Genomic DNA, 14,085 nt, shown 5'->3' on the forward strand with positions numbered 1-14,085 from the left:
ATCACACAGTCGAGAGATTCCGGAATGACCCAGTTTCTCGCTCCGCTCCAATGACAAATAATCGCACCCTCCGCACTTTATATTCCTGAATGACGGATGGAAAAAGTTGTCGATAATTTCAACGAAATGAACGCGGGTAATTTCCAGAGGTTCATTTCGAGGCTATTATTGAAGATTTGTCGATAGCGTGTGAGGAAACATGCGGGAGTGTCTGAACAACATGTGGCTTGACGTGACCAGCAGTACAACCACCGCAAAACGGCGGTGACAACTGCGCAGTCACGACCGGCTGTTGTTCTTGCGGTCAGTTATCTCTTTCAGCTTCCCATTTCCTTGTTTTCTCTTACTCCTACAGCAGCCTTCAACCTTTCTCTGTATGACGTAAAAGTGAACGCCGATCCTTTTTTTAAAGAAATAGTCTTCGTCGTCTTATAGTCGCCGGCGTTGAACCCGAGGTTTTCTGTCCTGGACATAAACGAAATGTGAGACAGAAGGCGACCAGAATCTAGCGGGAATGATATCCTTACGCCCATCTATATTCTTTTCTTTTTCTCTTTTCTGTTTAGAACAAAAAAACAGCAGTTGAATCAACATGCTACTAGGCTATAACCCCCTGTCGATTTGTTGCCTAGCTGGGCACCAGCTGTCGCTGCGTCATTTCGTTCAGACACTGACTGTAGTATAGCTCGTCTATTTTCACCAGGCAATCGTCAGTCCCGCCATTTAATGGCCTCAGTCAGTCACCATAATCGTCACCGTTTTTTCGTTTTTTTCGTTTTTTAACTTCTTTATTTCACTTGGGTTTTGTTTATTTTTAGTTATTCCAAGAAAATAATTCCTTGGGAAAAAAGGAAGAAAAAAGTAAGGATCAGTTTGTGCCATATCATCTGCGCCACAAGTGAAACACGCAGCTCGGCTCCGTCACGTTGGCAACGTGCGGTTACACACACGGACAGACACACACACCGGAGACCATAGAGGCAACGCACTATACAATGATGTGAGAATAAGAATAACAAAAAAAAGTAGAGCCGCTTTGTTGATCACCGGTCATCGTTCTCTTCATCACCGTCCACTTCTTTTCGGGTCCCCAGCAGGACCTTGGGGGCTCTCCGACACAGTCAGCTTTTGTCCAAAAAAGAAAAATACATTTTTATTATTTTGGTCTGTGTGCCTTATTCGTTTTTCTTTCGTTACCCCTTTGATTTCGACTTTTTCCTAAATTTATTTTTTTATTTCATTTTGTTCGGCAGCAAACCCACCGAAAAACCGTAGAGGAGGAGGGCGAATAATACGACGACAACCCATTTTTTTCCTGGTAATTTTTATATTTGTTTTCTTTTTACACAACTTCCTGTTTGATGTTTCCCAAGTTGCCACCACCACCAAGTCCGCCCGCCTATCTGATTTTTTGGAAGAAAATCTCGTCAGTCGGTTGGCGGCCGTTGGACGGCTCCGTCCCGTTTTCCCCCAACGAGTTTCACTTGCATTTTCGTTCGACACATTTTTTTTGTTTTTTTTTATTTCTCTTGTGCCGAGTCGCAATTTGTTTCGACGCCGCCGCTGGCAGCGAAAGTGCGTCGTTTCAATCGTCGATTAGAAACAAACAATTTTCGCTTTTTCTTTTTTCCTTTTTCTTCAGTGGTCGACAAAAAATGAAAGGTGGTGAAGAGGAGGTCGTTGGTCATGTCGCCCTCACACGGTCGAGTCGAAACAAGTGCGTGGACGACGAAAGAAATCGGCCGACGCCTACACCGACGACGCCGACGCCCATCCCGCAGTCCTCTTGCTGCAGCCCCGATTACGACATCCCCTGGCGCAACTACACCGATTCGGAGCGGATACACATTTTGAATGTCTTGCGTCGGGACGTCGAGCTACGCCAAATCGAATTGGATCGCGTTCGGTAAGTTCTAATTACCATTTCATTTCCTCCCGCCAATCGCCAATCGGCTTTTTTTTGTTTGTTTCTCACCCGGCGTCGCTCATTCACTCGATGAATAGCGGATTCATCATCCTTCTTGGTGGTAGCTGTTGTGTCATTCGGTATTTAGTGTTGTATAGTTGTACATTTTTTTTTGAGCTTTTATTTTATTTTTCTATTCGCCGACAATACCGCCGCTAGTTGTTGTTGTTGTGTACGTACCGCCAATCTCATCATCCGTCATCGGGAGCGGGAGTGCCTTGATCCCTTCTGGTGGCGGTGGTGGTGATATAACAGTGTCGCCGCTTATATTCGTTGCCCGAGCTTGATTTATATCATTATCCGCTCGGTGGGTGCGCTATAGGCAACGGGCTGCACGAGTGCCATGGGGAAACGCCAAAGGCTCTACCAACCTCTATATGCGCAAATAAGTGTGTTACTGCATACGAAATCGGCCATCGTCTACACACACACACACACACAACCGATGAATCAAACAATGACAGATTTTGTTTTTTCTCCACATAATAGCCACGAAACGGAACAAGAATGGAATATCTCACGACAAAAGAATTTTCAGCGCGGCGCCATTTTCGTTGGATTATGTAATCCCGTACACTGTGTATCTTGTTGTTTGGGCTTAGATCGCTTGGTGGTGATGGATGGTTAGGGACTCCCGACAGAGATCGTCGTCGCTTTTTGACCACCCACACAGAGACAATTGAACGGGGGGCTCAGCCGCTCAGCCAATCGAGTGGAGAGATGATCAAGTCGGCCATCAAAAGATGAGGCGCATTTCCATCGCCAGGCAAATGACCGACGAAGAATTTCACTGCAAAGGAGAAGAAGAAGAAGAAAATTTCTCGGAACTTGTTTATCGTTTGCCCGTCATCTCCTTTTTTTCTCTTTTTCTTTTTTCGTTCCGTCGTTCACGTACGTGGTGGTGAAGTGTCCGTACATGGTGAAGGAATGATTAGCGTGTCAGGACTGTCGGACGGACAGAAAAGTCAATATTTGGCGATTGGCGATGGTTTTCCCATGTTACGAACGTACCTGTTGGCCCAACTGGGAAAATTCTTTTTCTTTTCTGATTTCTTTGATTGAAGTTTTTTCCCCCTTTGATTGACGATGTATTGACTCGTCTGCTGTTGTCCGTTGCACGCCAGATTCCCTCCATCACGAAGGGGGTTGGCTCAATTGGTGGTCTATTACAACACATTTCCCATTCTTTACATATCCTGGATTTCCAGCCACGCCATTGTGTCGTAAAAAGAAGCGGGACGTGTTGTTGCTGTTGTTGTTGGGGGGGGGGGACTTTGTGAATATCATTTGCCCGGGTATATCGGAAACTCGTCAAAAGGAACTGTAATAATAATAATAATTCGTGCGGTCGTGCATGCCGAAAAAAAGCCAAGCCACACAAAGTGTCAGTTTTCTATTTTCTCGTCTGTCCATTACAAATAATAAAATTTATTTTCGCCAGCCAACCAGTCAGCTCACGAACTGATTGTTGGTTTGTTCCCAACCAAAAAAGAAAGAAAAAAAAGAAAGAGGTGTGATGGCACGGCAGACAGTTGTGTGTGTGTGTGCAGATTTGTGACGTCAGGCGATGGTTATTGCAGTGCGTATGCACAAAGTAACTGGGTCACGTTCACAAGGTCGGCCACCTTTTAATTTCATGTCTTGTTTTATCTTCAAAGAGAATAAGCCTTGTTCTTCTTTTCTTCTCTTTCGGCTGTTGTCGCTTCGTTCGTTCACGGCTGCCTCTCGTCGTCGTCGTCGTCGTCATCCCACTCGAGCAGCGGCGGTGGGTGGGTGGGAGGTGTTTCCATGATCAAACGAACGGATCCTTCATTATCACGTCACGACCTCCGTCTCCCACTCGGTCTACCTCTATACCACCTCGAGGGCTTTTGCAATAAGAAGAAGGAGAATATAAACACAAGAAACTGTAGATAATGCGTCCCGACGTTTCAGACGGCAGAGGGGGGGCATCGTGAATACTTTTTCGCCTCGGTACTTGTTGTATAGTGTAGCGCATAAATTACGCAACAATCACGCAGCAGCAGCAGCAGCAGCAGCATAGCAGAGTCGAATGTTATTAGTCCGAAATGTTTCCATGGAGAGTACGAGGACCTTTTGACCTGCTTTTTCTTTTTTTTTATCTTTTTTTATCTTTTTGAATTGAAAAGAAAAATGGAGGGGAGAGACGTGGCGGACAATGTAGACGTTAGGGACACCCAACCGTCGGCCGTTTTGGGGTCGAAAATGGGGCCGTTGTAAGTAAAGACGGAACGGAAATCACTTGCCATCAAGACAAACAACAACAACAACAACAAACAAGGTATACATATCCCCTCCTTGACAGAATATCAAAAGAGAATCGAGAGTATAAAAATATAGATTTTTAAAAGAAAAGGGGATCCTGGCCGGCGCCAAGGAGCCGCACCGTATCGACACCATTTTCACGACTCATGGCGTTTTCGAGTGGATGAAGTCATCGCCCATCACCCCCCCCCCCCCCACTCTTTTCGCTATAGCTCGGATGAATTATGATTACACCAAAACAAGTCAACAAGCAGCGGCGGCCCTGCTGGATCCTCTCATGGTCCGATATGGAGAAACAGACGGAGCGAGAAATTTATATTGATAGACGTACACTCTTCCGGGCCAGCACTGGCGGATGGTTGAGGGTCTCCGGGTTGTAGATAAGGGGTGGGAGGGGGGGGGGGGACCTTTAGCCCAGCACTTTCCGACCCAAACAACCTTGTAATAATGCTAGACACACACAGACACTGTGCCGAGTGTATAAAAACTTATATGGCACCGGACACACGAAAAAGTGGATGGGGGCCATATCGGATTAACAAGGGTGATGGCAGCCAAGAAGGATACGATCCCTCCTCTCCACTCAATGCCCAACTGACGGAATGGCGATCAAAGCGATAGCTTGTATACATATACTTGAACATTTTTCTTTTCTTTTTTCTCCCTTTCTTATTATTTACAATAAGTAAAAGAACTGCGTGTGTGGATAACCACCACCATCAATCCATCATCCATCGGTGAGAGGGGGATGTATCGAGTAGGAGGGTTTTACTTTTTATTTCTATTCTATTCTCTCCATTGTCACAGCGATTAATACTTTGTAACACAATCGTCCGTGTGTGTGTGTGCAGCGCATACCTTATAAGATCTTGGCCGGCGATCCGTGGAGGACCTTTTTTTTCTATTCCTTGCAAGGGGGGAGGAGGAGGATTCGGAAGCGACAAAAAAAAAAAAGGATCCCCAAAAATGTGTCAAAACTGCGAACATTCGAAACCTGTGGGAAATTGGAATGGGGAATTTTTCGGTTGAAAAATAAGAAGAAAAAAAAATAAATAAAAATGGGAGGTGAAATCGACACAGTGAATCGACATTTTTGGGGCAGAAGAAGAATCTTTTTTTTTTCCCGTTTTTTGTTTGTTATTCACTTGGCGTTTTGAATTTCACGTTGTCTCTTTTATTATTATTCTCCGTGTCCTTTTCCATTGATCATGACAAACCGATAGGACCGAAAGAAAAGAGCTCGTCGCCATCCAACTCCATTTTTATAGACACACACGCATCTTTCTTTCTTTCTCCCTCGGCTATATGCACACCGGTACCTACACTTCATCATAACATATTTATCGGCGATATAAAAATGCGCTAGATCTAAAAATTGGCCCAACACAAAAAAAGGGGGAAGGAAGGAATAAAAAAAAAAGTGTTTCACGGCCAGCATAAGAGGAGGGAGCATTTTTCATCGCCGATAAATGTTTTAATAATAAAAACGAAGAAAATTCAAACCAAAAGCGCAGTGCTGGGCAATCGTGCTGGTGCTGGTTGAAGGTGGCAGTGGTTGGAGGATAGAAGACAGGTGGGTTGGGCTGTGATGGTTCTCTACTACTACGCACACACACACGTATATAACGTATATAACATGTATAAGAAGAAGAAGAAGAAGAAGAAGGAGAAGAGAGAGAGAGAATAATAAGCGCTCCGGGGCACTTTGGGGCGCCTTTTTTTCTCTATTTTATTTTATGGGAGAACTCTCGGAGCTTTAGCCTGTGGTATAGTTGCTGACTGGTTGCTTGTGTGTGTGGTTCTCTTCTGCTGACACAAACACACACACACACACACACAAGAGAGAGAGAGAGAGACTCACGCTGCATTCTGATCTTGGCCCTCAGTCAAGCTCGCCAGTGTTTGTCGGCCGCTCCTCCGTGTACATCCTCCGCTGCTGCAGCATCGACTTTGATTTCATTTTGAAATTATTTCTCGAGTGATTGCGCGCTTAATCATGTTTTAAAACCAAGTGTTGATTGTACAAACGAACCGAACCGGGAATATTTGGAAAGAGAGAAACAACATTGTATAATCAGTTGAATTGAAATCCCACACCAATGAGGTAAAGTTACGTATCAAATATTTGTCATTTTTTTATTTCCCACTTTACACCGAGAAATCTAGCTGTGGTCAATCAACAAGTGGTCCTGTGCCCCGATGGGTGGGTCCCCTTCCTTTTTGCGTGTTTAGCGAGTTACGTACGTGTTGGCGCTCGTTGAGGTCATCCATTATTCGCTCGTGTGAGCAACAGATGAGTAAAAACCCCGTCTCGTCTTCCTCCTTCACCTCAATTTTCCTGTTTTTTCTTGGCCACATTTGGAAGGGAAAAAGGCACAGGAAGTGAGGCTCCTCATCCCCCTGATGGTGGTACGGATGAATCCATATTTCTCACCGAAATGTTTTCCATGTCAAGAGTTTGATTCTCTTTTTTTTTTTCAAAAGCCCCGCGCGCCAGAAATGTCTACAATTCAATTCCCCCCACCCACCCGAAAGAAAAAACCTCAAAAAAAGGGGAAGTTCCGAGTTCAACATTTCATCCGCGAATTTCTAACCTTAATTCTTTTTGAAATGCCTGGCAAAGAAATAATAATCGGCGCGGCTGGCGCATTTTTTCTTTATTTTTCTTTTGTTTCTTTTTTTTTTGAACCAAACCGCTCACGTCGCCGTCGTGTCCCGCAAAACCCAAATTCTACCCCCCCCCCTCCTCTCTCCACTCGTGTCTTAGTTTGAATAAGAAAAAAAAAGAAAGAAACGAGTTGTTTAGAACACACGAAAGGCAAAGAAAAATGTTGTGTGCGTGTAAAAACGCGCGGCTTTGGCTGGCTGGCCTGGCCTGGTGTTGACATCAATCCGGGTCAACTACAGCCAAATAAAGAACGTTAACCAGCAGCAGCTCGGTAACTAAAACATACCCCCCTCTCTCTCTCTTTTTCTTTCTGCTATGTATACGCGTGTAATGGGTACTCTGCTGCTGCAGTAGTAGTACCCCAAATTGTGAATGTTTTTGTCCAACAACGGAGCTCGTCGTGGACGTGTTTGTCTTAAAGGAATGCGATGGCCCCCATCGAGTCTATATAATATAAAATGAGCCTAACTTTTGGAAAAAGAACTATGGCCGCTTCACGATTTCTTGTAATATCCCGACATTCACCAGCAACGGACCGTCCTTTTTGTGTTCTCTCTTCTCGAAAATGACGTTACTAATAATAAAAGCCAGTTAACCCAGATTTGTCGGGTTTGTCGTTGTTGCTCGCCGTAACCCCTTCACGCCACCCGTTAGAGCTCTTTTAAAAGTCTGTTTTTCGAGGGTAGAGTACACACGTTCAGCCGAAAGAATGTTGGAGGTGCTAGACGAACAACGCAGGTGCTACAATGTGCTAGTGTGGCATGGCCCGTAGGCCATGAGAGACACACTGGCTGATGAGCCTTTGAATACATATCTGAGCAGGACGGTAATAGCCGAAGAAGAAGAAGAAGAATCTCTGAAAGGTACACGCATGAGGCGTGCACGAGAGACAACGATATGACATCATTAGCGTGATTCCATAACGTTCTATTGAATCACGACGGAGCAGCTCACAAAGGCAATCCTTGGGAGAGTAGAGCAGGTCCTCAATCTTTATCTGATTGGACAAATGATAAAAAGAAAAAAATGAGAATAACGTTCCATTTATCCTCCTTTTTGATTCTTACTCTAAAGAAATGAGAAACAATTCCCCCACCACTAGCAGCCGCTCTCTCTGCGGTTCTACACTCAAAAGTTTGAAAAACGAAACACACACACAACCTTGGCCTGCATCTCGTGGAAAATAAGGCGCACAGTTTAAGCATCTCTCCTTTTTCTTTTTTATCCATTTTTTGTTGACTGTGCGGGACACGGCACATTCACGTTCAACCCAAATGGGTGAATTACTCTTTGGCGTACCTCCTTTTTTTCTCTTTCTGCTCGGTTAGACACTTCTATTGGGGCCCTTTTTTCTCCTCTGAAACGACACAATCACGGCAAAGTGAAAGTGCGCCCATGTCTTCTATCATCTCCGCCGACTATGTGACTTGAACGTTCAAATCTCTCAAAAAGTACGACGAGGTACCCGGGCGAGTATTTTTTTTCTTTTTCTTTCGAGGTCAACGAGAGGAGGCATCCACCCAAAAGAATTCGTTGCATATATTTTCTGCTGATGCTGATGCTGAACTGCCTGCTGCTGTGTCGTCCCCTATGCATTTTCATTTCTATTCGACGGTTTCGTCTTTTTTTTCTTTTCGGGACTTCTGTAAAAGGCGTTTGGATTTGTGCGCATATTTTCCTGTAGGACTTTTTGGCTGTTGGCTGTTAGTGGCAGTGGTAGTGGCGGTGGTGACTATACTCTGCTGGCGGTTATCGTGAACGCGCCCCGAAGCGGCGTGCAAGTTGAGTTCCTTCTCCGCTTCGCCCCTTTTTTCATCTTTTATTCCCTTTTGGCCTTTTTCGTCTTCTTCTTCTTCTTCTTTCCCCTTTTGCTTCTCTCTCGACGGGTTGGGCCATCAAAAAACCCACGCGCATTTCTTCGTCTTCGTCTTCTTCTTCTTCTGATAATGTTTAAGCAAAAGAAGAAGAAGAAGAAGAAGAAGAAGAAGAAGCATTACCTTGTTCGGTCAGTGTTTGTGGTTATGTTTGAGCCATCTCTAATATCATTTCGGATTCATTGGCTGATGATTCCGGATAAGAATAAGAATAAAGGGGAAACGGATGGCGACTGCATAAATGTTGCATTCATCACTTCAACCCAGAAAAGTCTTGAGTCAGAAACCCTTAACCGAAAATATTTTTGGTTCCTCCCTCAGTTTTTGTCCATATACATGTCAAGTTTTCTTTTTTTTTCCGACGCTGTACAACACACACGCACGAGCGGGAAAAGATGAGAGAGAGAAGAGGTTTGAAAGATTCCAAAGAGTTTGGTGGAAATCTGCGCGCTGGCGCTGCTTTTTCGGGACTGGGGGGAAAACGCTCTGCTGGAAGTTGCCTCGACTTTTTCTTTTTTAAGGGCTCGTCATAGAAGTAAAGGCCACGTGCAACTACTTGCATTTCATCGGGAATCTTAACAACTTTGGCGCGGCGCGTCTACGTATATGTTTCGTGTTTAGTCAACCGATTCACTATCCTGGAAACTCTGTCACGAGAAAGAACTTGCGGATCCAAAGTTTCATCTTATCTCCTCTCCACCGGAATCGCTGGAGAGAGGTAGGAGGAAGGCAGGGAGGGAGGAGGTTGTTTTGTTGTTAACACGAGAAGGGGGGGACCAGAGTAGGACAGGAAATTCGAATGTAATCCAAAGTGTCTAATACACTCTGGTCCCTTTTTCGTTCTCTGTTTGTGGGTGTTCCTATTTCTGTTTGAATGGCGGCGTTGATGTGAAAAAGGAAGGGAAAAAATAGATCCAGGTAAACGTGTAGGCTACAACATCAACCCAGTTGACTGGGTCCTCTCAAAAATCCGGGATAGAATTTAATCCCGCCTACGCCATTTCTTTTTTCCTATTTTTCCTTTTGGTGCCTTGGCTCGTTTTCACGGTCGATTGAAGATGGCCCTGTTGTTTGTTTGTTTGTCTATTCCCAATTCGATGTTGCTGCTGCTGCTGGCCTTGATTGATGATTCAATGCCTTTTTCTTATTTCTTCTCTTTTTTACTTGTTTACAACAGTCGCCTCAAGACGGAATTGCAGTTTCTACGAAAGAAAGGCGCCCTGAAGACGGGCGGAGGACACACAACTGGCGACCAGCAGCAGCAAGTTGTTACAATAGCGGCTGGAACAGAACAGACCCATGGCGGTAGCGGCAACGGCCGATGTTGCGCCCGGTGCCGGACCGGTCTGGGCCGCATCATCAATCGAGGGGCCCTTTGCAAGTCCTGCCGACAGCGAGTCTGCAAGGCCTGCAGGGAGTACAACGTGCCAAAAGCGACGGGCTCATCCACTTCCGGCGGGACCGATTGGGTCTGCACCGTCTGCTACAAAACAGCGTGAGTAACTCCAATCATTTGAATCAATCTGCACAGTATATAAGCTAGAGTCCTATAAGAGTATAGACGTAGAAGCAATAAAAACGTGGGGGGGCACAAGAGTTCGATCGGTTGTGTCGGGATCAGCGGGCTGGAAACTTCCTCAATTAAGGGCGGGGGCGTTTGCTGGAACGCTGCACACGTAGGTGACGAGCGTGATATATATAGATCCAGTCGCATCATTGACTTGCATTGAAAGCCCCTACTAGGTGGCACTTGGTTGTTTGATGGGATTTGCGATGGAGTGCCCAGTCAAAAAATCACAAAATAATCAAATAAAAAGGGGAAAACAAAAAGACTACACCGGAAATAATGAGTCACGAAAACACTCATCCGTCCCCCTTGACGGATATGGAATAAAGCGGGTCCAAGTGCCGGAGCTTATCGAACGTGAGTTTGATTTTCCCTCTCTCAGTCTCATTGAAAGGATCGAGAATCGCGATGGAAATAATCTTCAAGTGGAAAGTGCATTTGCCATTTGCCAAGAGCCGGAATTTAACGAGCCAGACGGACGGGAGAAAATGAATAAAACAATCGGCAATGTGTTTGTTATTTCGTGAGTGGGGGGGAAAGAAGAAAACCGGCTCTCCTACCTGCAAACAATCCACCTCCTTTTCGATTGGATGTTATTGATTAGTGTAGTATAAGAATCAACCAGAGGCGCCCCCCTTTTTCTTTTGCTGTTGAAAAGTCTAACGGTTCGGGGGCTGTTGTCAGTTAGTTGGAAGGAAGAAAGGCCAAAAAAGAAAGAAACCCGAATAATTTCGTGAGTTTTCTCTCTCTCATCCAATACCAGGAATCCTCCTCGTCCCTTTCAAATATTTGAGCGATCCCATCGACTTGCTCGCTAGTCTCGTTGTGTGTTGATAGAATCAAGTGCTGCGTGCATCAGTCGGCATCAGTGGGCCACTTTGAGGAGAGAGACGGTCTGTCTTAAGACGCCCGCGCGTGATCAATTGAACTGCAGCTCCACCCAGCAGCCAAAGACTTTGAAAATAACCTTAAACTTAATTTCAATTGAGCAACACAACGGGAGAAAAAGCAGCAGCTCCTCCTTCTCATGTAGGAAGTGAAAATAAACCTTGTCCCTATTTATCTGATCAAAGGTCTGGTCGGCTGGTCCTGGCTCCCAACTCTGAGCTCAGAGAAGATCCACCGCATCACGGACATTCAAAGTTCACCACCACGTCGAAGAAATAATACAAGAATAGACGGGGGAGCAAAGAATAAAAAGGAAAAAAACCCGTCTGTGTTGTAGAGGTTGTCTGCTGTGTGCATATTGGCCCGCAGCTCTTTGGACCGTCTGCCGGGAAAAAAATAATGGGCGTCATCTCCCGCAGGGTTTTCTTCTTCTTCTTCACGTTTTTTTCTAGCCGGTTTTTCTTCTTTCTTTACACGAGATAATGTAATATTTTGTAATCATGAAGAGAGAAAGAGAGGGGACCTGAAGATCTACAGTTCGGAATGTCTAGAGGGCCCTTCCTTTTTGTAACAATCAGGGTCAAGTTACGTATCGATTCACGAAAGTAGTAGTAGTAGTCGCCCGTCTATAGGATGGAACTTGTGTACACGCAGCAGCAGCAGCAGCAGCAGATAAAAGAAGAAGAGACAAAGTTTCTTCCGGCAACAATAGCCACCCTCATTTCTATTAGTTACGTGCCATAAAATACCATTAAGGAAATAGAATAGCCCTGCGTCTTTCTTTCTTCCAGCGGAGGAAATTCCTCTTTTATTTTTGGTTCTTCTCTCTCACATGGACACACGAAATCATCTGCCGTGAAATGAAATCGAAAAAACGACGCCAAAATCTTTTTTCCGTGATGTCAACAGCCGCTATATAGTGTGTAAGCACTGTGGTGCTGGATGGTAGTCTAGGTACAACATCCTTCATTTCTTTTCTTTTCTCGAACAAAGGAATATATGTAGATATATGTAGTACCGGCGTGAATTTCCCGGGAGAAAAAAAATAAAAGAGGAAGAAATACTTATTCACGCTGCCGTGTGAAAAGTCGAAAAGTATTTCTTCTTCGGACAACTGGCGAACTTAACAGGCCGAAAGCCATTCATAACTTTTTTTCCAAAAAAGAAAAAGAAGAACTCTTCAACAACAACAACACAAATTCTCTCACAGGCGAAAAAAAATGGGAAAACGTCGTTACGTCCAACAAAAATCTCCTCCCTTAAATAGAAAAATATAATAAACTCTCACTGAAAAAAAAAAACGACTGAAGAAAATGGAATTTCTGTGGAAGCCATTGACTTTGATCGACCGACTTGGGTTAAAAAAAAAAAATAGAAGAAGAAGAAAAAATTCCCCGTGTTCATTTGTTGTTGTTTTGTCTGGTCGTCGTCCTTCATCACACACATTCGGTTAGGTTCGGCCATTATTCACAGTTATACGTCGAACGCACCTATAGGGTTTCTAGTCCCCCATTCCGATTGGATGGAACAAACGTCAAATCGTTCAATCATCAAAATGGCGAGACGACCAGCTGCTGCACTGACTAGTGATGGGTGACAACGATTTTCTGATAGACATTGCCAGGGGGGAAATTCTGAATGATTCGTTCGTTGAGTTAGAAATTCGACTTGATTCAATTGTTGTTACCCGGCGGTTATTATTGGGACAATCACATCCGCAGAATGGAAAGAAAAAAATAACCATTTTGTGGTCTTGGGCAAATAGGCAAAGTTGGATGAATATTATTTCTCCATATGTTACACGCGCGTTCCAGGAAAGAAGGAGGAAATAAAAGAGCTAATAGACGAAATTCCCACGGGGGGATGTTTATTATTTCCCTGATAATAACTGCGCGGACGTCAAATGATTTTTGTCGGACTTGATGACATGGAAAATTGTTCCGAAAATGTTTTAGTGAGAACACGCAACTATTTCTAAAGCGAAAAAAAAAAAAAAAAAAAATTCTATTTCCAAAAAGTAGATCGGTGGAAGCGGCCACGGGCGAATGGATGAATTCTTTTATACGGAGGCCCAGCCGGCAGCGTTTCAGCAAAGACGGAGTCGACGCCGGCGACATTGTGGCCAGAGGCATCCGCCGCAGTTGGACCATATCTAGTAAGTAGAAAATTTTCCAAAAAAACTTGTATTATCAGCGGTCCATTCTTCACGGTGTATTATTCACTTGAGAGCAGCGCTAAAATGATTTGCGAGAAAGCAACACATTCATCATCAAAATGATGATGATGGTGATGGTGATGATGTCCCCATTAACGCTCGAAAAAATGTTTTTCTATTTTTCCCGCCACGTCGACTGGAACCAACGTGAAAAGAAAGAAAAAGAAATCCGGTGAAACAGAGAAAGTGCCAGACATCTTTCTCTTTCACGCAGCAGCACCGACGTTGTTTGTGATGGATGATGACTGTGGTGCGTGTTATTAAGAAAACGGGGACCACTGGGTCCAAACTCTATTAAAGGTCGGGACACTCTTCTTATTTTCTTTCTTCCGGTTCAAAAAAAAGTAGGCGGGAAAATGTCGGACTCGGTTGACTATTCCGCCCGCCTCGCTCTCCTATTACATCTTAATTTTCTCTCTGAACCCCCCAAAAAAGTACAAACACGCAGACTCTCCGGCTCTCTCTCTCTCTTTGTTCTCTTGACTAATTGGCATCCGGAAGCACTTGTAATCTCTATTCTTGGTGCTGTGTGCTACTTCCGCTCAGCTGGATGGAAAGAGACCAGAAGAAGAAGAAGAAGAAAATCCCTACGAGATCTTGATGAATGGACTGCTGGATGCT

At 44.5% G+C, this 14,085-nt stretch overlaps 2 protein-coding genes and 1 long non-coding RNA gene across 4 annotated transcripts in view; all 3 read left to right on the forward strand.

The window, feature by feature from the left end:
* The window catches only part of LOC124346410, a 31,748-nt gene extending 30,034 nt beyond the window's left edge, over nt 1–1,714 (forward strand). Inside the window, exon 9 of the mRNA XM_046798377.1 lies at nt 819–1,714. The gene's annotated coding sequence lies outside the window, so the exon portion shown is untranslated. The remainder of the gene's footprint in view (nt 1–818) is intronic.
* The window catches only part of LOC124344197, a 28,829-nt gene continuing 16,008 nt past the window's right edge, over nt 1,265–14,085 (forward strand). Inside the window, exons 1-4 of one of the 2 annotated variants that reach the window (XM_046797704.1) lie at nt 1,265–1,318; nt 1,643–1,906; nt 9,972–10,289; nt 13,268–13,404. In XM_046797704.1, the coding sequence (XP_046653660.1) occupies nt 1,656–1,906; nt 9,972–10,289; nt 13,268–13,404 (706 nt within the window). In that variant the 5' untranslated portion in view covers nt 1,265–1,318; nt 1,643–1,655. Of the gene's footprint in view, nt 1,319–1,361; nt 1,907–9,971; nt 10,290–13,267; nt 13,405–14,085 lie in introns of those variants that run through there. The other variant, XM_046797696.1, reaches the window with a different exon arrangement.
* Nucleotides 6,367–9,003, forward strand: LOC124351104. The gene is made up of 2 exons (XR_006921378.1): nt 6,367–6,661; nt 6,737–9,003. It is a non-coding gene; the product is annotated as an uncharacterized LOC124351104 (long non-coding RNA).

This window comes from Daphnia pulicaria, chromosome 1, assembly GCF_021234035.1.
Source record: "Daphnia pulicaria isolate SC F1-1A chromosome 1, SC_F0-13Bv2, whole genome shotgun sequence".
Classification (NCBI taxonomy): Eukaryota; Metazoa; Arthropoda; class Branchiopoda; order Diplostraca; family Daphniidae; genus Daphnia; species Daphnia pulicaria.